Source organism: Rutilus rutilus, assembly GCF_951802725.1.
Source record: "Rutilus rutilus genome assembly, chromosome: 4".
NCBI lineage: Eukaryota > Metazoa > Chordata > Actinopteri > Cypriniformes > Leuciscidae > Rutilus > Rutilus rutilus.
The window spans coordinates 36,990,590-37,012,462 of NC_140212.1; the positions used below are offsets into that span (position 1 = coordinate 36,990,590).

The following is a 21,873-nucleotide window of genomic DNA, read 5'->3' on the forward strand; positions in this document are numbered from 1 at the left end:
TATGGTAATGGCTGATAAAGGCTTTCTCATCAAGGACCTTCTCTCTGAAAGACATGTCCCCCTTGTAATTCCTCCTTTTTTAGGCCCAAGTGGACACTTCACTGCAGACGAAGTACGAAAGACTCAAGCGATAGCAAGACTGCGAATTCATGTAGAGCGTGCTATTAGGCGGATTAAAGAGTACCATATTTATGATAAAGTCTTACCCATGACACTGGTGGGCTCCGTTAACCAACTGTGGGCCGTCTGTGCCCTTTTAACTAATTTTCAAGGTCCTCTCTTTTAAAATTGTAATGTTAATGTAAATATCTACCAATGTTATGTAAATCTCTACAAATGAAATCTTAATATCCACAAATGTATTCCAACCTTGAATAGAAAGTGTTCATCTTTACGAATCTGTACAAATCCTTAACCATCATTATTGTTCATCTTTATGAATCTATACAAATCCTTAACCCCCTGGGGTCGGCGGTATCGTTGGCGATACCAGCTCGCTTTTTTTCTTATCAGTTCAAAAGAGATTAATTTTGCTCTGTTGACTTTGATATTACAAACAAGTTTCATACATCAATCGATCCTGTTAAGTGTGTATTATTTTTGTGTATACTCACAATAAAAACAAAGTGTTGTGCTTTTTGCCAAATAAAGAAAAATAAACACGAAGCGAGTTCTGCCTTCTCTCTGTCAGTTAAGTCCATTCTGAAACGCCTCAGAAGTTCTGGAAGTTTCATTTCGAGGAGCAAACGGAGCATTTTCCAAGGAGCTGTTTTGTTTTATACTGCCCAAATTTGAAAGTTGAGACTTTGTTTCATATTAAATATTACCTGCTCGGTCCTGTCTGTCTGTCAACGCGTTGTCAGTGTCCTCTATTTTTCACTGCTTGAGAACATGGGTTGAATCCGAAAGTTTAAAAAAAAACTAATTAAAAATCTAAATATGACTAAAACTAAATACATTTTTTAAATAACACTCCAGGTCTCCGAGGTCTCAAGCCCGAAAGAGAACTCGATACTTGATTGGTTTGACTCAGATCGCATGTCAATCAAACTCCCTGCAAAGGATGAATTGACGCTAATTTAAGCACCAACTTTTTAAAAGCGATGTAACAATTTTTTTTTTTTTTTGCGTGTGTTGCTTAGGCGGCCGCCTTAGTTCCAAAGTGCTGCGGGAAACCCAGCAATACAATTGCTGCCCTCAAATGTTAATCTGAAATAAAATAAACCTTTGTTTATAACTACTACAATATAACATTTAATTTTTACCAAGGAGCTGTTTTGTTTTATATGCTCATAAGTAGAGCTGTCACTTTACGTTCGAAAATCGCTTGCACAATCGATTGGACCAACCAACGCAAGTTTCGAAAATGAAAATAGGGAATCGATTATAACGGTCTTTTCTCGGAGCGCGTCCAGCTCGTCACGATACGCCCGCAGCGAACGCGCGTCATACAGCAACTGCAGGCTCTGACAAACACGCATAACAGCAAATTATACTTCTGCATAATGCGTCTCTTTTTACTACAAAACTGTGAATTCTGCCGGTATGACAGTCTCATGCATTCAGATACAAATTCGGGCTACGCGTCTACAATCGCCTACGTAGGCAAAATTTGTTTGACATTTCTAATCGTAAACGCAGCCATGTTGAAGACTGAGGTAATGTTTTTCATTGATGTTATGGCAGTCCACTCTGCTTATTGATTTCGAGAATGTTGCACTCCTGTTTGTCATTGTGCACGAAAATTCACGCCCATAAATCATCAGAAATATTGCAGACTTGAGCACGTCTCAAACGCCCTCTTTACGTTCGTCCTAATGCCTGTTTGTTGTCCGTGGATTTGCCCATATTTTGCGTTTAAAATGGAAACGTCTTTAGACAGGGAAAATCGATTTTACAATCGATTCAATGAACAATTATGTCTCAAAAATCGAACAGGATTTTTTCACAAAAGTGACAGCCCTACTCATAAGAAGAGTGAATTATAGCTCTAGAATTGCTCAAAGTAAAAAAATATCATACTTTATGATGTTAGTTTTAATATAAAAAAGAATTTAAAAAAATTAAATCAAGGAAATTTCTCTGGTATTTCTTTCTTTTTGCTGTATCAAAAACGTACCGAAACGTACCAAACCAAACCGTGACATAAGTGTATCGTATTGAACCGAACCGTGAATTTTGTGAACCGTTACACCCCTAATATATATTAGGGGTCACGGATTGTTAAATATGTACATAGGGGGGGCCCCAAGGAAAAAGGTTGGGAACCACTGACTTGGAGCACCTTTAACAAACCTTCACAGACTCACAGTAAATGCATGGATCGACTTAACCAGTTTCATTTTAGATTTTTTACTATCTTGATGCAGGATACTGACATTGCGGTTAAGAGAGAGACTGCTATAAAAAGTCTCATTCTCTACATGGGAGAAGCAGTGGAGGACCTCATCAAGGATTTCCTGGTAAGGCAAGATTAATTTAGCGATGTGAAAATTCTAGCTAAGGCTGTCAACTTCAAAATTAGCCATCAGACTATGTTCAGATATATGTCTGAAAACAGTCTGTAGGCAAATTTCAAATAGAGATACAATACCTTTCCACTAAAATCAGAGTTCCATGCGCTGGTAAGTTTATGCGACTGTTATATTTATATTTCAAAAACGAATTTGAGTAAAAACTTAATTTTATAATTAGTTAGAAGTAGATGCTAATTATAAAATTTTGTGCATTTTGTGTTTGCATTCAATTTGTTTTGAGTTATTTGTTATCTAAATAAAAAAAATAGCATCTGAATGTAGTCTAATAGTTTGGGCTCTGTTAACCTTTAGTCTGGGGGGAAACCCAACCTGTATGATTCCTTATTCTTTTTTTTTCTTCCTAAATTATTTTCCAGGTGTCAGGAAAGGAAGAGGCTGAACTAATTCTACAGAAAGAAACCATGGCCATCTTTGTCATCAGAGATGCACAAGCTATTCCCACAAACATTGGAATCGTTCTAGAGGGACAAGAGGTTCTGAGCGGCTTGCCCTCTGTCACAAATGCTGTTGCCATTCTCCTGGGCCTCCTTTATGCCTTCAACCTGGAATATCCCAAGACATTGAAACTGACATTTGAATATATCCAGAAAGTCATCATGGACCTGGACCCAAAAAGCATGACGAACAAAGTAAAGAGGCTCTATGACCAGCTCTACAATAGAGCTTAAAGGACTAGTTCTAAATAGTTCTAGTTATTAAAGGACTAATTCAGGGTTCCCACACATTCCAGTTTATACCCGTAAAGAATGTTTTGTTTAAGTGACTGGCTATAGTTAAAGTAATAGGTTCAGTATTTCAGTAGTAGTACCTGCCATGTCTTGAAGCAGTCCAGTTCAGATAAAATTGCGTTAAGTTTAGTTGAAATCGAAACTTTTCAACAATGTGTTGTTTTTTAGATAGTGATAGAGATAGTGAACTGAGAAATTGTTGCATCTCCCTAATTCACTGCATTGTTCTCAGTTAAGGCTGATAAGACTGTTGTTTTCTCAATGTTTGCAAGCCCTTGAAGTCAAAATATGAGTACTTGAAAGTCAATAAATCTTTATGCAATGTAAATTATTTGTCTTTTTTTATTTATTAGATTTTGGATCAGATCAAATATTAAGCAATGTTCCCTGATGGGAAACATGTTTTTATTAAATCCATATATTTTTGTTTGTTTAAAAACTTTTATTTTTAAAAATGATACATAATTGTTTAATTAAATCTATATATATTTGATTGGAGAAAACAAATAATTTCTAATACATATTTCTTAAATGAGAAGTTTTGTTTTGATTAAATCTATATATTTTTGTTTAGATCAAAAATTGAATTTAAATTAATTGACTTTCTTCAACATGAAAAATTTACTTTGTACCAAGTTTTATAAAATAGTTTTCACAGACATAGAAAATATTGGTTAGAGTAAGTTATTTATTTTTCATTGGTTCAAGTTATAAAATATAGATGTGAACCATTACCCTAAATTTTTTTAATTGGATGAATGAAAATATTTTTTCAGTGTAGATATTAAATAGAGTCGGGCTGAGGCTGCAGCCTTGACGGACTCCTTTAGTTTGACTGAAATAATCACTACGTTTGTCATTAATTTTGACGCCGCATTTGTTCCCATTGTAAATGTCCTTTATAATATCATATGTCCTTCCTCCTATTCCACTTTGAATTAGTTTTAGGAAAAGTCCATTATGCCAAACCGAATCGAAGGCTTTTTTAAAATCAATGAAGCAGCCGAATATTTTCCCTTGTTTTGTTTGTTGGACGTGTTTTTGTATGAGTGTGTAGATGTGATTTGATGTTCTCTGTTTAGGCATAAACCCAATCTGAGAGCTGTTGAGGATCTTGTGTTCTTGAATGAACTGGACTAGTCTGTCGTTGATGATGGAGCAGAAGAGTTTGCCCAGGTTGCTGCTCACTGTGATGCCCCTATAGTTATTTGGGTCATACTTCTCACCTTGTTTAAAAATTGGTGTAATCAAATTTTCTTTCCAGATCTCAGGAAAGTGTCCTGATTTTAATAAAAGATTGAATAATTTCAGAATTGCCTCTTTCAGTTTGGAGCTGCTGTGTTTCAGCATCTCATTAGATATTAAATCCACGCCACAGGATTTTTTTATTTTTTAGGGATTTGATCTTGTCTGTCAGTTCCTGTAGTAATATGGGCTGGTCTAACTGGTTGAGCTGGTCTTTTACAGTGCGTTCCAGGGTGTATAGTTGAGAGGTCAGATGTTTTTGGGTGAGGGTTGGTTCGTTTTGTGAATAGAGTTTTCCAAAATGTTCTGTCCGGATGTTTGAGTCATAGATGGGAATGTGTTTGGGTTCTTTTGATTTATCTAAATTATTCCATAATTCCCAAAAATTATTCTGATCGACTGCCTCCTCAATCTTATTAAGCTTTGCTTTCATGTGATCAGCTTTTTTCTGTATTAGAAGTGACTTATATGTTTTGAGGGTTTGCTGATATTCGTCTCGTGTTTGTAGGTTTGCAGGGTCTCTGTGTTTTATATTTGATAATGATCGTAAATCTTTTCTTAATTTTTGGCATTCCTTATCAAACCAATCATCTTTAGCCATTTCTTTCTTACATCTATATTTTTTTCTTTTTCTCAGGGCTTTTCTGACAACTGTAGAAAATATTTCATTTAATTGATGAGTTGCTAAATTGATCATTTTCTTCTCTTCGCTAAATGAAGTAAATAGAAAAGCATCTATCATGTTCTGAACATGAGTGCTGTGGAGCTGGGCTTCATACTGGGCAGGACTGTCTTTACTCCATATGAATCTGGCGGGGAGGGGGTGCAGTTTAACCTTCTGATCTGAATAAGGCCGGAGATTCCCGGATCTGTTCAGGCTGAGGACTGTGTGACTGTGGTCTGATAACGGCAGCTGTGGCATCACTGTGAAATAGTTGATTTTCTTGTTGTCTATATCTGTGATGGCGTAATCTACTGTGCTGCTGCCGAGATATGAGCAGTAGGTGAAGCGACCCAGAGAATCCCCCTTTGTTCTGCTGTTAGCTATGTACAGACCCAGGCTTTTGCAGAGCTGCAGGACTTGTTTTCCGTGCCTGTTTACAGTGTTGTCATAATTCTGACGTGCTTTCGTAAAGTGTTTCTGTTGATATATATGCGAATTGTTCATATATTTGTCTCCATCTGGGGTAATGTAATCCGCTTCCTTCCCTGTTCTAGCGTTCAGATCCCCCATTAACAGAACCGATCCTAGAGATTGAAAGTTAACAATCTCTGACTGTAGGGTTGAGAAGATGTCTTCATTATAATAAGGAGACTCATATGGGGGGATATACACTCACCTAAAGGATTATTAGGAACACCATACTAATACTGTGTTTGACCCCCTTTCGCCTTCAGAACTGCCTTAATTCTACGTGGCATTGATTCAACAAGGTGCTGAAAGCATTCTTTAGAAATGTTGGCCCATATTGATAGGATAGCATCTTGCAGTTGATGGAGATTTGTGGGATGCACATTCAGGGCACGAAGCTCCCGTTCCACCACATCCCAAAGATGCTCTATTGGGTTGAGATCTGGTGACTGTGGGGGCCATTTTAGTACATTGAACTCATTGTCATGTTCAAGAAACCAATTTGAAATGATTCGAGCTTTGTGACATGGTGCATTATCCTGCTGGAAGTAGCCATCAGAGGATGGGTACATGGTGGTCATAAAGGGATGGACATGGTCAGAAACAATGCTCAAGTAGGCCGTGGCATTTAAACGATGCCCAATTGGCACTAAGGGGCCTAAAGTGTGCCAAGAAAACATCCCCCACACCATTACACCACCACCACCAGCCGGCACAGTGGTAACAAGGCATGATGGATCCATGTTCTCATTCTGTTTACGCCAAATTCTGACTCTACCATCTGAATGTCTCAACAGAAATCGAGACCAGGCAACATTTTTCCAGTCTTCAACTGTCCAATTTTGGTGAGCTCGTGCAAATTGTAGCCTCTTTTTCCTATTTGTAGTGGAGATGAGTGGTACCCGGTGGGGTCTTCTGCTGTTGTAGCCCATCCGCCTCAAGGTTGTGCGTGTTATGGCTTCACAAATGCTTTGCTGCATACCTCGGTTGTAACGAGTGGTTATTTCAGTCAAAGTTGCTCTTCTATCAGCTTGAATCAGTCGGCCCATTCTCCTTTGACCTCTAGCATCAACAAGGCATTTTCACCCACAGGACTGCCGCATACTGGATGTTTTTCCCTTTTCACACCATTCTTTGTAAACCCTAGAAATGTTTGTGCGTGAAAAACCCAGTAACTGAGCAGATTGTGAAATACTCAGACCGGCCCGTCTGGCACCAACAACCATGCCACGCTCAAAATTGCTTAAATCACCTTTCTTTCCCATTCTGACATTCAGTTTGGAGTTCAGGAGATTGTCTTGACCAGGACCACACCCCTAAATGCATTGAAGCAACTGCCATGTGATTGGTTGATTAGATAATTGCATTAATGAGAAATTGAACAGGTGTTCCTAATAATCCTTTAGGTGAGTGTATGTGGCACACAGGTACATGTCCTCATCTAAACACAACAGCTCTTTTTTAAGTTTTAACCAAATATGTGTTTTCCCTTTTTTCACAGGCTGAATATAATGCCACAGATGATCTTTGAACCAAACTATGATTCCCCCTGAATCTCTTCCGTTTTTAATGTTAGGCTGTTTGATTGAAGGGATTCGTAGCTCTCTGTAGTTTGGGGGAGTGCAGATTTTGGAGTCTAAACGACACCATGTCTCAAGTAATATAATTATATCTGAACTATATACAATATTAACAAGATCAGGGTTAGTAATTTTCTCTCCAAAAGCAGAAGAGAACATCCCCTGAATGTTATAGCATGTTATTTTAAACGATGACATTGACAAATATCGGATTCACCAGAAAAATGTATGAAATTCATGACCCAATCATGTTTTAAAATATAGATTAAACAATTATAAAGGTAATATAGAGGATATATAGAAGTATAGTGAGTCGGTCAATTTTACATGTTAAATAAAAAAATATAAAAAATAAAAAAATATTTAAAAAAGTCCTTAAGTAATAATGATCATTTTTGACTAAGTATTCAAGCTAACATATTGTCACATATAATTTTCAGCATGTGTTTGATGTGGATCAGGTCATTGGTGTCAGTATTTGTATTTCTTCCAACACACACTCTCTCTCTATCTCTCTCTCTCTCTCTCTCTCTCTCTCTCTCTCTCAAAAATTCAAAAAAATTCAAATGAGCTTTATTGGCATGACTTGTACAGTATTGCCAAAGCATTGGCCATTACATAAATGGACATTACATACACAAATAATCAATAAATTCAATAAATCAATCAATCAGTAAACAAATGTACTATCAGTTAGTACTGGTCCCCAAATTTCACATCCATATAAAAGAATTGGTTTTATTATTGAATTATATAATTTTATCCAGGTTTTAATGGGTAATTTTAAGTGTCCACATCTTGACTTTATAGCATAGAAAGCCCTCCGAGCCTTTTCACCGAGTGTTTTTACAGCCAGACCGAAGCGTCCCGAAGCGCTGATGTCGATGCCCAGATAGCTGTAGCTAGAGCTGTGCTGCAGGACCTGGCCTTTATACAGGAACTGGTGTTTGTGTCCCTGAGATCGGGCTTTCTTCTGGAACACCATGACTCTGGTTTTGTCCAGATTGACTGTCAGGGCCCAGTCGTGACAGTATTGTTCCAGCAGGGACAGGCTCTGCTGAAGGCCCTCAGGTGTGCGGGACAGCAGGACCAGGTCATCCGCGTACAGCAGACATCTGACCTCTGACCCCTGTAGAGTGAGGCCGGGCGCAGTAGAGCTCTCCAGCGCTGATGCCAGATCATTGATGTAGATGTTGAATAGAGTCGGGCTCAGACTGCAGCCCTGCCTCACTCCACGGCCCTGCTGGAAGAAGGCGGTTCTGTGGTTACCGATCTTCACCGCACTTTTGCTGTTGGTGTAGAGAGAATTTATAATGTCAAATGTTTTTCCGCCGATGCCAATTTGTAGGATTTTGTACAGTAGACCATCATGCCAAATTGAATCAAATGCTTTTTTAAAGTCTACAAAACATGCGAATATTTTCCGTTGTTTGTCACTGATGTTCTTGTTGATTAGAGTGTGGAGAGAATAGATGTGGTCGGATGTGCGATGTTTTGGTAAAAAGCCAATCTGAGCTTTATTTAAGATGTCGTGTGCTGAGATGTGTGAGACGATGCGTGTGTGTATGATACTGCAGAACAGTTTTCCCAAAACACTGCCCACACTTATCCCGCGGTAGTTATTGGGGTCGAATCGATCACCGCTCTTAAATATGGGGGTGATGAGTCCTTCAGACCAGATCTCAGGGAAGTGTCCAGACCAGAACACCAGATAAAATAATTTGGCTATTGTTTGAATCATGCTGGGACTGCTGAGTTTAAGCATTTCGTTATTAATGTGATCTTGTCCACATGCTTTCTTTAATTTAAGATTTTTAATATGTTCTAATATTTCAGATATTGTTATTGATTTATCTAATGGATTTTGATAATTCTTAATAGTTTTTTCCATGTCTTCTAGTGTTTTCTTTATTTTACTCTGAGGCTGGTTGAGGTCGGCCGGGTCAATTTTTTGATACAGATTTTCAAAGTAAGATTTCCAAATTGTGCCATTCTGGAGTGACATCTCTAATTTGGGTTTTCCGGGTTTTTTATATAAGGTCCAGAAAGTGTTTTGATCTATTGAATCGTCAATTTCTTCAATTTTAGTTTGAAAATATTTTTTCTCTTTTGCTCCACAGAAGTGTTTTGTACTTTTGCAGACAGTCTGAGTAAGAAAGCCGTAATGTCTGGCTGGATGGATCTTTGTGCTTTTTGTTGGAAAGTCTCCTTAGTTCTTTTCTGAGACCGGCACATTCATCATCAAACCAGACATCCTTTCTCTTTCTCTGTTGATTGGTTCTATGTTTGGTTTGCTGTTTAATATTAGATAGAGTTATCAATGTTATGAATATGTAATTTAAGTTTTTTGTTGCTAAATTTATTCCATTAATATCTAAGGTGAAATCAGTGGACATAAAGTCATCTAGCATTTTTAATATAGTCGGATTGTTCATATTTTCTTTGAATTGTTCTGAGTTGGATTGATTCCACTTGAGTTTATGTTTCAGAGGAAACAGTTTTTCAGATTCAGGTGGAGCAGTTTTGGTTATTTGACATGGGGCTTTCAGATAAAGCACAGTTTGGCAGTGATCGGACATCGGGAGCTGAGGTCTGACTGTGAAGGCATTAATAAAGCTTTGATCAATATCTGTTATTGAATAATCAACCACACTGGTTCCTAATCTGGAGCAGTAAGTGAATCTACCTAGGGGTGTGACGATAACCGCATCACCGCAATATCGCGTTGATGAGATGCCTACCGCGGTGTGAGGTCATCACCGCACGTTTTTTTTTTTTTTTTTGCTGAAAGTTACTGGAGTGCATATGGTGTGTGATATGAACTATAAACACATTCATATTTTTGCTTATATAATTTACTGTATTCTGCGAGTCCCATGTTCAAGGGCTTTTGGAGAAAAAAAAATGCTTCCTGTGCAAGGGAGGGAGTCGAGGGACAGTCCGTTAAACATAGCCTATGGGGGATTTATTTTTGTGTGTGTGTGTCTGATTATTATTAATTAACTGCTAGGTTTTGTGATGTTTACAGATAATGTTCAATTAAATACAAACAAACACAGGAATAAAAGACAAGCATAACGTAAACAGTTGGAGTTAGATTTATATTGCAAGTAGCGATCTCTCTTATATGGTATAGGAAATAATAGTTGACGGCGCTAGCCGAATGATTAAAAAAATAGCCACGAATCTAGTGTCTAAGCCAAATACTGTGTCGCCTTCGAGGCAGGTGACAATTAAGGGGAAGCCGGTGAATTTGGACAAGGCGCACAAAAGTATCCGTCTCGTGAGGAAATACCACTAACCAATAACTAGACCACTTTTACCGTTATTAGACCAAATTAACCGTCCTGTGGCGTTTGCAGGACTTAAGTGCAGCACACCTACCTTAGGTCGGCGACACACTGGCTGCGTGGCGTGTCTGTTTTTATTTCGGCTCCCATGTTAACAGGTTAGAGCTTGAGAGCGTGAGACGCGCTTCTCAGGTGCGGCACGAGCCGCGCTGAAAACGCGTGCATGCCAGAAATAGAACCAACGCCTATTTTTCACGCGACACGCAAGCCTGTTGGAAGCGTTTCCTGGCAAAATATAATAGGGAAATATGTTTGTATGTCATTTTGACATGAATACATATTAATAAATTACATTTTGATGTTTGAAAGTTAAGGTTTTGACATAAATGTAGATATAAATGTAATTAAAAAAATATTATCGATTTTCAAATATTGCACTGTCAATACAGAACGAAATATTCTGTAGCCTATTTTGCCGTCAATACTTCCGAGTGCCGACGCTGTCTTTGCTGCTATATATTTATGTTTAACATTAAGTAGCCTAGGCCTTCCACAACTCTCTCCCCATATGTCGAATATATCACCAATGAGGCGTATATGTCACCTAGCAGCAGCAGCGCTGTTTCTGGTGTGCAAAGACATAGAAAAAGACACGCAACTGACACGCAACAGAAACGCCACACTCACACCACACAGCCAGTGTGTCGCCGGCCTTAAGACTACCTAATTAATAGTTAATTATTAATATTTACAATTTAATATAAATGTTAATTTGTTTATTTTTTTAATAAAGAATACTGCTTTATGATTATTCATTTCCATTGTCATTTACAAGCTACATGGTCTTGATCGCGTCTGCAGTGTGTGATGCGGCCGCGGGTGATTTTTTTTTTTTTGGGGGGGGGGGGGGGGTGTCGGTTAACCACCAAACCGCGATATGTGTTGCTTCTTCACCGCGGTAAGAAAAAATCCCATACCGTCACAGCCCTAAATCTACCTAATGTATCTCCACGAGTTCTGCCGTTAATAATGTATAATCCTAAACCTTTACAGAGTTTTAACATTTGTTTTCCACTAATGTTCACTGAAGTATCATAGCTGTTTCTCGGTGTGATATTCGATGAGGGATGTGGTGTGGAAACGTGGTGTCATTGGGGATGTGCTCATTATCTACAATATTTACATAATCAATTTCTCGCCCTGTTCTGGCGTTTAAGTCTCCGCAGATGAGGATGTTTCCTCTGGACTGAAAGTGTCAGTCTGTAATGTTGGGAAGGTTTGCTCTTCGTAATAGGGAGAGTCATGAGGTGGAATATAGACTGCACAGAGATAAAGATTAGACTGATATATGACGGATTTCACTTCAAGCCAAATGGATGATTTTCCACTTTTGGCAATTTTAATTGAATGTTTTAAATCGTCTTTGTGCCATATGAGTATTCCACCTGAGTCTCGGCCACATTTAATTTTTGAATTTTTTGATGAAGGAACCATAATTTCCTTGTATCCTATTGGACAATGTAAGGTCTCATTACTACAACACCACGTCTCATGAAAGATACAGATGTCCATGTCTGTTACACTGCTGAGTAAGTCTTGGTCTGCAGTCTTATTACCAAAAGTAGAAGAGTGCAGACCTTGTATATTCCAACAACTGATTTTAAATGATTTCATGAATAGGTATGTGTATGTTATGCAGGTTATGTCCTCAGCCTGGAGCAGATGATGTTCAGCAGATGTCGGATCTGGTTGAGTTCAGCAGCTGCAGGGTTCTGTGGTTGTTGAGCGGCCGCTGCGTAGCTCTTGTGTTGGGATGGAGGTCCAGCGGCCGGTCTGGGTTCTGCTGGAGGACGAGGACTTCTCTGTGTTGTGTAGCTTGTGTTGGGATGGAGGTCCGGTGGTCCGTCTGGGCTCTGCTGGAGGACGAGGGCTTCGCCTGTTATCGGAGTTTCTGTTGTTTCTTGCTGTGTTTCCAAGGGCTGTGCTTTTCAACACTCTGGCGAAGACTTTCACTCATGATGAGGCTGTATGTCTTTGTGATGGGCGAGATGAAGATTGGGAATGAGTGCGCAGCTTCTGGAGAGTTCCACATTATTCCCGTGGATCACGTGGAACGGCACATCGGTGCGTGGCAGCAGTGTGGACAGGGTTACTCTAGCCTCTGGGAAGCGTTGTGTGGCTCTGATCGCCACCTCTCTCATCATAGGAGCCACACGGCCCTTCATGGCCCTTAAATCATTCGTCCCTGTGTGGATTACGATGTGCTTGTAGTTTTCATGTTTACTCTCAGACAGGATCTGAAAAGCACTTCTTGTGTTTGGGCACCAGATTTTCTTGGCTCTCATGTTTGTAGTAGAAGTCTCTCATTGATATATTTCCCATTAGAGTCCGTCAGGATAAGAGCATGTGTTTCTCCCGGGTCCTGTGCAGCAGGGCTGTGGATCTGGGGTGCTGGATCAGTCGAGCAGTGAGGCTCTTCTTCCACTGGCAGCTGTTCAGGTTGAGGGTTTTCCATGAGCATCTCTGGACGAGTCAAGGGTTTGGCAGAAGACTCTTTAGGTGCTGAAACAGAATCGAGTCTTTCTTTCAGATCTGTGATGAGTTCATCTTTGGTGTGGAGTACTGACTTCAAGGCCGATAACTCCTCCTGCATTTCTTTTCTAACTTCCGTTAGTTGTCTTCCTAAAGTTGATTTGACTTCCCTTAGTTCATCTTTGGTTTTCTGAAGTTCTTCTGTCATTTCTTCTCTGTGTCTCTGCAGAGATTCAACTTCTTGTTTTAAGTTATTTATGTCAATTGTCACTTGTTCCATGTTGTTGTCTTTCAGGTGGGATAGTATTAATTCTTTTATCTCCACGACTTCTACTTCCAGAAGTGAAAAGTTGTCTTTCATTCTTGACATTGGAGATGGAATGGTAGTTGCTGAAGTCACTGTCGTCTTTAGAACTGATTTTTCAGGAGAGGGAACAATGTTCATAATCTTGTCCACTTCATCAGACAGTGCCAGCTTTTTTATTAATTCAAAGTCTTCAATGAAGACCTTGAGAGCAGACTCTGATCCCTGGACCATGACAGTGCCATTTTGATACAAGTTCAGGGTCAAAAATCTTGTTTCATCATTTTTTTCAGCATCTTCAAATGCTAAGATCTGTCTGCCTTTACAGATGCCTCTTTTCTTAGTAAAGGTGAGATGTTGACAGAAGGCAGTGTGCCATAAAGGGCTGTGTTCGGTGTAAAAGAGCAGGTTGTTCATGGCACTGTGGTCCTGTAGATCTGCAAACAGTGTGTCGGGCCTCTCCTTCATCTGCTTGTGTCTGAGCATCAGCCTGGAGGCCTCAGAGCTCTTCTGAGGGTAGATGAAGGGGCGGGGCCAGGATGATGCGTTGGCCATCATTGATTTGGAATGTAAACAATCAACTGAAATAACTGCCACTGTTTTGAATTGTTTTTGTTTATCATCTCCCAGTGGAGATATAAAACTGGTAAAAATGAGTAAATAAGCCAAAAATGGGCAAAATATGACTTTCACTGATTTCTTTAAAATTCCAGTTGTGTCCAAAATGTCCAAGAATGTTTTTTCTGTGCTGTTCTTTCAAACAGGAATCAAGCAAAAGTCCAAAGAGAGATAAATAGCACTGTCTATTCAAAATGTTTTTACCTCTCTTTTCCTCCAAGTTTTCTTATAGTGGCTGTTGTTGTTGTTTTGCTTGATGTTATCCCTTTCCAACATGAGTATCCTCTTCTGCAGAGGTTATCCTGTGATCAGCTTCTCTTGAACTTTTCCTCAAATTCAGGTGTGACAGTGTAAAAAAAAAAAAAAAAAAAAACCTGTCCAGATTCAACAAAATCTTTGTTTAGATGTTGTCTAGATGTTGTTGTATGTTGAATCCTCTCTTTTCATTAGCTTGTTAGCAAATAAATCTTATTTTTCTTGCAATTTATCTGGAGCTCAACTCAAGTGTGACTTGTCTCCTTGACACTCACACACTCTCTCTCTCTCTCTCTCTCTCTCTCTCTCTCTCTCTCAGTCAGTCTCTAGGTGTTTCTCAATGTCAAGGATACTTCCTTGGCAGGACTGATCCTTCCAAGTCACTTCCTTCAGAGGCTAGGCGAGGCTCCTCTTTAGCATTCGGAGAACACGTTTTTCAACGGCTTTGGAACAGGCTAGCAAGTGCACGTCAGTGCGTCATTACGTCAGTGAAAATGAAAAACAGAGCGTTGCTATGGACGCAGTTCTGGCAATATAATCGTTTTTAAATCAATAAACTCCTTTTTAATCATATTGATTATTTGACTGTCAAGTGTGTTTAAACAGTGCAGGTCAATTTGATCCATAACATAATGGATGTAATTATTTTTTTAAAACAAATGTTTGGTAACGTAAATATATTTACATTTGAAAGCATATTGACCCGTTAACGCTCCGACTCCGTTAACGTCCAACATTTTGAATTTTTTGAACAAGATAGCAAAGCTGCGCGCATAGGATTGTGGGTGATTTGAGAGCGTGAAGAGCGCGAAGGCTACACATATGCATCCTTTCCTGTATATGGGATATTTTTCGAACGAAGGACTCAGTCCTTGGTGGAAATTCCGAGGATCCTCGACATTGGAACAGTCCTTCGACGGATGTCGATGACGTAGCATCCTCGAAATTCTGGCTTCCGAGGATCATTCCTTGACATTGAGAAACGCCTTCTGTCTCTCTCTCTCTCTCGGTCTCTCTGTCTCTCAATTCAATTCAATTCAATTCAACTTGCTTTATTGGCATGAACAAAGAAACATGTTGTTGCCAAAGCAGTTTACAGAAAATACATTACAATACATGTACATATCACATATTAAAAAATACAAATACAAATAGAAATACATATAGTAGGTGTCACATATATTGTATACAGTGTCATAAACATATAAAATACTACATTACAAAAAAAAAAAAAAAAAATTATACAACACAATGTAATAAACCGTTTTTCTTCTTTTTTTTTTCTTTCCCTTTCCTTCCTCCTTCCTTTCCCTTCCCCTTTCCCTTTCTCTGTTGTTCCTTTTTCAATATAATGACTGTACAATCCTAAACCAGTGTAATGTTGTGATCTTATAGTGGGGAGTCCCTCAGGCTGTGGCAGGCAGAAACATATTTGCCAGTGGGGCTGCTGCCCCTTCTCCTAGGAGGACTACCAGCTTCTCTTCTGAAGTTAACATTGGGAAATGGACTACTTTGTTGGCTATTCCTCCAAAGTGTAAGGCTCTTAGTGAAGAGAATTTTTCACAGTTGAGGAGGAAGTGTATCTCTGTTTCTATCTCTCCTGTTGAGCAGTGAGCACATATACGCTCCTCTCTGGGCAGCCATGTCTGCCTGAGTCTTCCTGTCTCTACGGCCAGCTGGTGGTCACTGAGCCTGTATTTAGTCAGGATCCGTCTCTGCTTTACATCTCTGACAGTGTGCAGATACTCAGCCAATTTATATTCTCTGTTAAGAGTTAAATAACAATTTAGTCTACTTTGTGTTTTTGTTTGACTTTTCCAATGTTCTAAATATTGATCCTTTGAATGATTCATAATCTGTTTTGTTCTGTTGAGTTGTTTTAAACCAGTGCTAATGGGAGTCTCATTAGTTAGCTTCACCATCAGCTGACTCAGGGCACTGTTTTCAGGATTCAGCTCTTGGGTTTTAAGTGCTTCAGAATAAAGTGTGTCTTTTTGGCTTAATTTAAGATGTGTCCAAAATGTAATAGCTCGTTTCTGTATATTTATCAGTAATGGGTAACGTTCCAGTTCTGCTCGACAGGCATTATTTGGGGTTTTCCTTTGAACGTTTAGAATTCTTCTACAGAATTCTGTGTGTAGGGGCTCTATCGGGTGTTTGTCCCAGGAGTCATGCTCCAATCTACTGAGTGGGCCCCAAACTTCACTTCCATAAAGTGCTATCGGTACAATTACCCTATCAAATATCTTAGTCCAGATTCTAATTGGGATGTTAATGTTGAACAGCTTGGTTTTGAATGCATACATTGCCCTGTATGCTTTTTCTTTAAGTGAATGTATGGCTTTATTGAAATTCCCTGATGCAGATATGGTCAGACCGAGGTCTCTCTCTCTGTCTCTCTCTCTGGCTCTCTGTCTCTCTCTCTCTCGGTCTCTCTGTCTCTCTCTCTCTGTCTCTCTCTCTCTCTCTCTCACTTCCGGTGTGATTGTTGGGGGTGAACGTGTGGAGCGAGTTGAGAGCGCTGGTGTTGAGGGCGTTTTCTTTTTTTTCATTTTGTTGTCTTCTTTTCAAAATTATTATTATTTTATTTTATTTTTTCTTTCTTTCTTTTTTCTTTTCCCCTCGCTAGATTCGTCCGCTATTATGGTAGGGAGGCATAAGGTTTCTCTGTGTGCGTGCGTGGTTGGTAGCCGCTGGCATGGCGACTGCCAACACGCAGGGCACGTCTAACCTGTCCCTCAGGAATGGCTGCAGGTGTGTACCTGAGCCCGGGGTGACCGTGGAAGAAATGCTGTTGATTATTGGTGATAAACTAGGGTTCAATAACATCATTTCGGCCTCCAGAATGAATAAAGCGGTGGTTGTGTTTTTAAAAACTGAAGCACTTGTTAATGAGTTGACTGTGAGTGGAATATGGGTAAAAGAGACGTTTGTACCAGTAACCCCGCTATCCGCTCCAGCAACTAAAGTTATAGTCTCTAATGCACCTCTGTTCATTTCAAACGAAGCCATTGTTAAAGAACTGTTAAGATACGGTAAGATTGCGAGCCCTATTAAAGCGGTACCTCTGGGATGTAAAGACGCCGCTTTAAAGCACGTGCTTTCCTTTAGGCGTATGGTTTATATGTTTCTCAGCTCTCCGGAGAGGACACAGGAGGCTTCTTTCCGTGTAACTCACGGAGAGAGCTCTTTCATGGTTTATGCTAGCTCGGAGAGTTTGAGATGCTTTGAGTGTGGAGACTTGGGCCATAAGCGTTTTTCATGTCCGGAAAAAAACGAAGTGCGCGCTTCCACATCTCGCGCTGATGATAACAGCGAACACCATGTAAATATCGTAGAAACTCCGAGATATGAAGAACAAGATAATGGTGCTACAGAGGAAGTGGAGGGACAGCAAGAGGTGAGTGATTCTAATGTTAATAGTGCTGGATGTGTGGAACAACCTGGAGGTAGTCATTTACCTGATAAAGATGTGAGTGCTAGTGTTGATAATGTGGTTGATGCTGAGGATAAAGGTACGAACAGTGACGTTGTACAGGTAGCTGGCTCTCAGGAGAAAATGGATGATGAGTTGGATGATGAGTGTTTATCACAGTGCACTGACAATGGAATGAAAGATGATGAGTGGCTTGAGATGACTAAGGAGGCTGAGAAGGATTTGTAAAGTGTTGAACAAATCAATTCCTTTTTAGATCAAACAAAAGGTAAAACAGGGGTTGAGATAAGTGATTACTTCCCGAATACAGAGAAATTTATTGTTTCTGCAATGAGGGCAAGGAAGGTCAGCAGCTATGAGGAACTTACTATGCAAAAAAGATACCGCCTTAAAAAGCATGTAACAAACCTAGGTAAAAAGCTAGGGAAAGCGAGGGGAAAATTTAGATAATCACTATGGCTGCAAAGTTTTCCTTTCTTTTCTTTTGTTTTTTCTTTTCTTCTCTTCTCTCTATGGAGACTCTAAGGGTGGGATCTCTTAATATTAATGGGATGAGGGATGGAAAAAAGAATTAACTACTTTCAGAAGTGATTAGATTGAAAGGCTTGAGTGTTACTTTTTTGCAAGAAACTCATAGCAATTGCAAGAATGAAGTTGACTGGGGTCTATGGTGGAAGGGAGACTATATTCTTAGCCATGGTACTAATTTAAGTGCTGGTGTAGCTGTCCTTTTTTCTCCTACATTTAATGTCAAAATTTTATCGAAACAAGAAGTAGTACCAGGGAGGTTTTTAATTGTTAAGGCTGAAATCAGTCATTTAAATTTTCTGTTTGTAAATATTTATGCTTCTAATGTTGGAGCAGAAAGAAAGTTATTCTTTGCTAAATTAGAAAGCATAATCAAAGAAGAAAGTGATGATTTCTTTATTGTTGTGGGAGGGGACTGGAACTGCACTACAGATTTTGTTCTAGACAGAAACGGGGAAGAACCACACGCACAGTCAGCCTCCTGTTTGGCTAGTGTTTTAAAAAAGCTCAGTCTCTCAGATGTGTGGAGAGTGAATAACCCTTCTATAAAACAATATACATGGGTGAAAGTAAATAATGAGAGGATTTATGCTGCACGTTTGGACCGTTTTTATATATCTTCTAACCTGAAAAATAGAGTTGTTAACACAGAAATTATCCCCAATATTCTTTCTGATCATAAGCTTATTACAGTTGGGTTTACCTTGTCTAAAAGTGTACATAAGAGCTACTATTGGCATCTGAATACTAAACTCTTAGAAGATAAGTCTTTTTGTGAAGATTTTGAGTGTCTTTGGGAGAAATGGCAAATAGAACAGAGTAATTTTGAAGATATTATTCAGTGGTGGGAGGTTGGCAAAGCCCATATAAGAGATTTCTCTCAAAAATATACTGCATACTCCTCTGTACGGTTGAAAAATACATTAAAACAGCTGGAAGCAGAAATTGCTGACATTGAAACAAATATGACTGTTAATGATGATGCTAATTTAAAAGACTTGTGGACTGAAAAGAAAAAATGTTTTAAGTTCAATACTGGATGAAAAAGTTAAAGGGGCTCTTATAAGAAGCCGCTATGTACATTTGAAGGACATGGACGCTCCCACTTCTAATTTTTTAACCTAGAGCGTAAAGTGGGTCAGCAGAAACAAATGATTTTACTGAAGGACAATAATGGGCATGTCACATCAGAACCACTGGAGATGCGAATAATTGCTGTTGACTTTTATTCTAAATTGTACACTGCTGAAAGCTCAGATGAATATTCCAGGACTGAGCTGTTAAGAGATTTACCTGTTTTATCTGAAGAAAAAAAGCTGTCATTAGAGAACGATATCGCTTTTGAGGAAGTCTCTCGAGCTGTGATGGGTCTATCTTCAGGCCGTTGTCCGGGAATGGATGGACTACCAGCTGAGTTTTACAAGACTTTTTGGCCAATTGTAGGTCAGGACTTTTTTTAAGTGTTTCAGAAATGTTGTCATGAAGGAATTCTTCCAACCAGCTGTCAAAGAGCGGTTTTGTCTTTGCTCCCGAAAAAGGGTGATTTAACACTCCTAAAGAATTGGAGACCTGTTGCAATCCTGTGTACAGATTATAAAATATTTTCAAAGGTTTTAGCAAATAGGTTAAACAAAGTTTTGCATGAAATTGTACATAAAGATCAGTCATATTGTGTTTAAAATCGGTTAATTACAGATAATCTTCATTTAATTAGGGATGTTTTTGATTATGCCAATTGTAATGATCTTAATCTGGGTCTTTTGTCTTTAGATCAAGAAAAGGCTTTTGATAGGGTTGATCATGTTTTTTTGTTTGATACCCTTAATGCTTTTGGTTTTGGGAAATTTTTATTTCAATGATCAAACTTCTTTATACCAAAGCAACATGTATGATTAAAATGGGTGGTGGGTTAAGGTATCAGACAGGGTATCAGACAGGGTTGAGGTATCAGACAGGGTTGCCCAATTTCAGGACAATTGTACAGTATCGTAATTGAACCATTGCTATGTAAACTGAGAAGGGAACTAATGGGTTTACAGGTTAATACCATGAATTACTCTATTAAATTATCTGCATATGCTGATGATCTCACAATTATAATCAGAGAGGAAAGTGATATTCAGGTACTTAAAGAGTCTTTAGAGTGTTATGGTAAAGCCTCGTCCACTGTAGTCAACTGGAGCAAAAGTGATGCTTTGTGGTGTGGAAGGGTTTGTAAAGGTCCATTACTTCCTGGTGGGTTACAGTGGGGGAGAACAGGTTTTAAGTATTTAGGGGTCTTTATAGGAATAGAGCAGTATAGAGATAAAAATTGGGAAGGCCTTGTGGAGAAAGTGTGTGCTCGGTTGTCTCGCTGGAACTGGTTGCTACCTCAGCTGTCCTATAGGGGGAGGGTTCTGGTATGTAACAACCTGGTTGCTTCTTCATTATGGCACAAAATGATGATACTAGAACCTCCCGAAAAGCTGGTGAAAGAAATACAGCAGTGGATAGTAGACTTCTTCTGGTCGGGACAGCATTGGCTGAAGGCTGCTGTGCTATACTTACCAAGGCAAGAAGGAAGCCAGGGGCTGATTGACATCAAATCGAGACTAAAGGCTTTTCGAATCCAGACAGCAAGGAGATTAATCTATGGTGTGGATGTGAGCTGGGCTGAGATCGCATGTGCTCTCCTGAGAAGAGTAGGAGACATGGGACTAGACCGTCACCTGTTTCTGATGGATCTTAACAAACTGGATTTGTCTGGACTGAGTCTCTTTTACAGATCACTCTTTAAATCATGGGCACTTTTTAAGTTCTCACGGGATGGAAGTGACATTCAGAACTTGTGGCTGAATGAAGAGCCGCTTTTCTTTAATCCTGCTCTGGATGTGGATGTTCTTAAATCGGACACTCTTAGAAAAGCCATGTGGGCAGCAAACATTTTAAAGATTGGACATTTGCGAGTCAATAAAGAATGGATTAACCCTGAGAATTTAGCTGAAAAATTGATAAAAAATGTGCTGACTCAGATAATTGAGACCCTGCCTCAGGATTACAAACTGGCAATGGAAAGTTTTGAAAAAGAGACTGCTCACTGTAGCTTTCCTCAGCTGCTTTTTTCACCAGAGAATGGTACATGGCAAGAGAAAGAAGGTTGCTTGCTGTCTTTTAAGACTCATCAGCCGAAGTACTTTTGCAATGCTGATAAGACGGACATATATACTATGTGTGTGAAATCATGGCATTTTAAAGCACTAGAGACTGTTAGCGAGTCCAAATGGCAAGAGTTTTTTGGGCCAGGCGCCTCCCCCAAAGGCAGCTGGAGGTCCCTGTACAAACCTCCCATTGAGAAGAGGTCTGGAGACCTGCAGTGGAGGATCGTACACGGGATAATAGCTACGAACAGACACATAGCACACCTTGATCCACAGGTAGGGGAGGGCTGTCCTTTCTGTGGGGAACAGGAGACCGTTTTTCATTTGTTTTTAAAGTGCAAAAGACTTCAACCAGTTTTTTGTATTTTAGAAGAGTGGTCTCATAAATTGGGAGAAACTTTTACACCAGTTTCTTTTATTTATGGTCCAAAATACAGTAGAAGACAGAGGGAAGTGCATGTGTTAATACATTTTATTTTTGGAAAAGCTAAACTGGCAATTTGGCTATCAAGAAAATATCGTTTGAACGGGGCTGGGTCAGATGATATTGT

The 21,873-nt window shown here is 39.3% G+C and overlaps 2 protein-coding genes across 2 annotated transcripts in view; both read left to right on the forward strand.

The window, feature by feature from the left end:
• The window catches only part of LOC311289228 (uncharacterized protein), a 213,321-nt gene that overhangs the window by 156,853 nt on the left and 34,595 nt on the right, over nt 1–21,873 (forward strand). The window lies entirely within an intron of this gene.
• On the forward strand, nt 2,395–3,368 carry LOC311290058 (uncharacterized protein). Its single transcript, XM_084408359.1, has 2 exons — nt 2,395–2,462; nt 2,894–3,368. Exons 1-2 carry the CDS (start codon nt 2,424–2,426, stop codon nt 3,203–3,205), a joined length of 351 nt encoding a protein of 116 aa, XP_084264485.1. The 5' UTR covers nt 2,395–2,423; the 3' UTR covers nt 3,206–3,368.

Coding starts and splice junctions, on each gene's coding strand:
- LOC311290058 (XM_084408359.1), top strand. CDS start 2,424: ATGGGAGAAGCAGTGGAGGACCTCATCAAGGATTTCCTG. Junction 2,463..2,893: donor ACCTCATCAAGGATTTCCTG/GTAAGGCAAGAT, acceptor ATTATTTTCCAG/GTGTCAGGAAAGGAAGAGGC.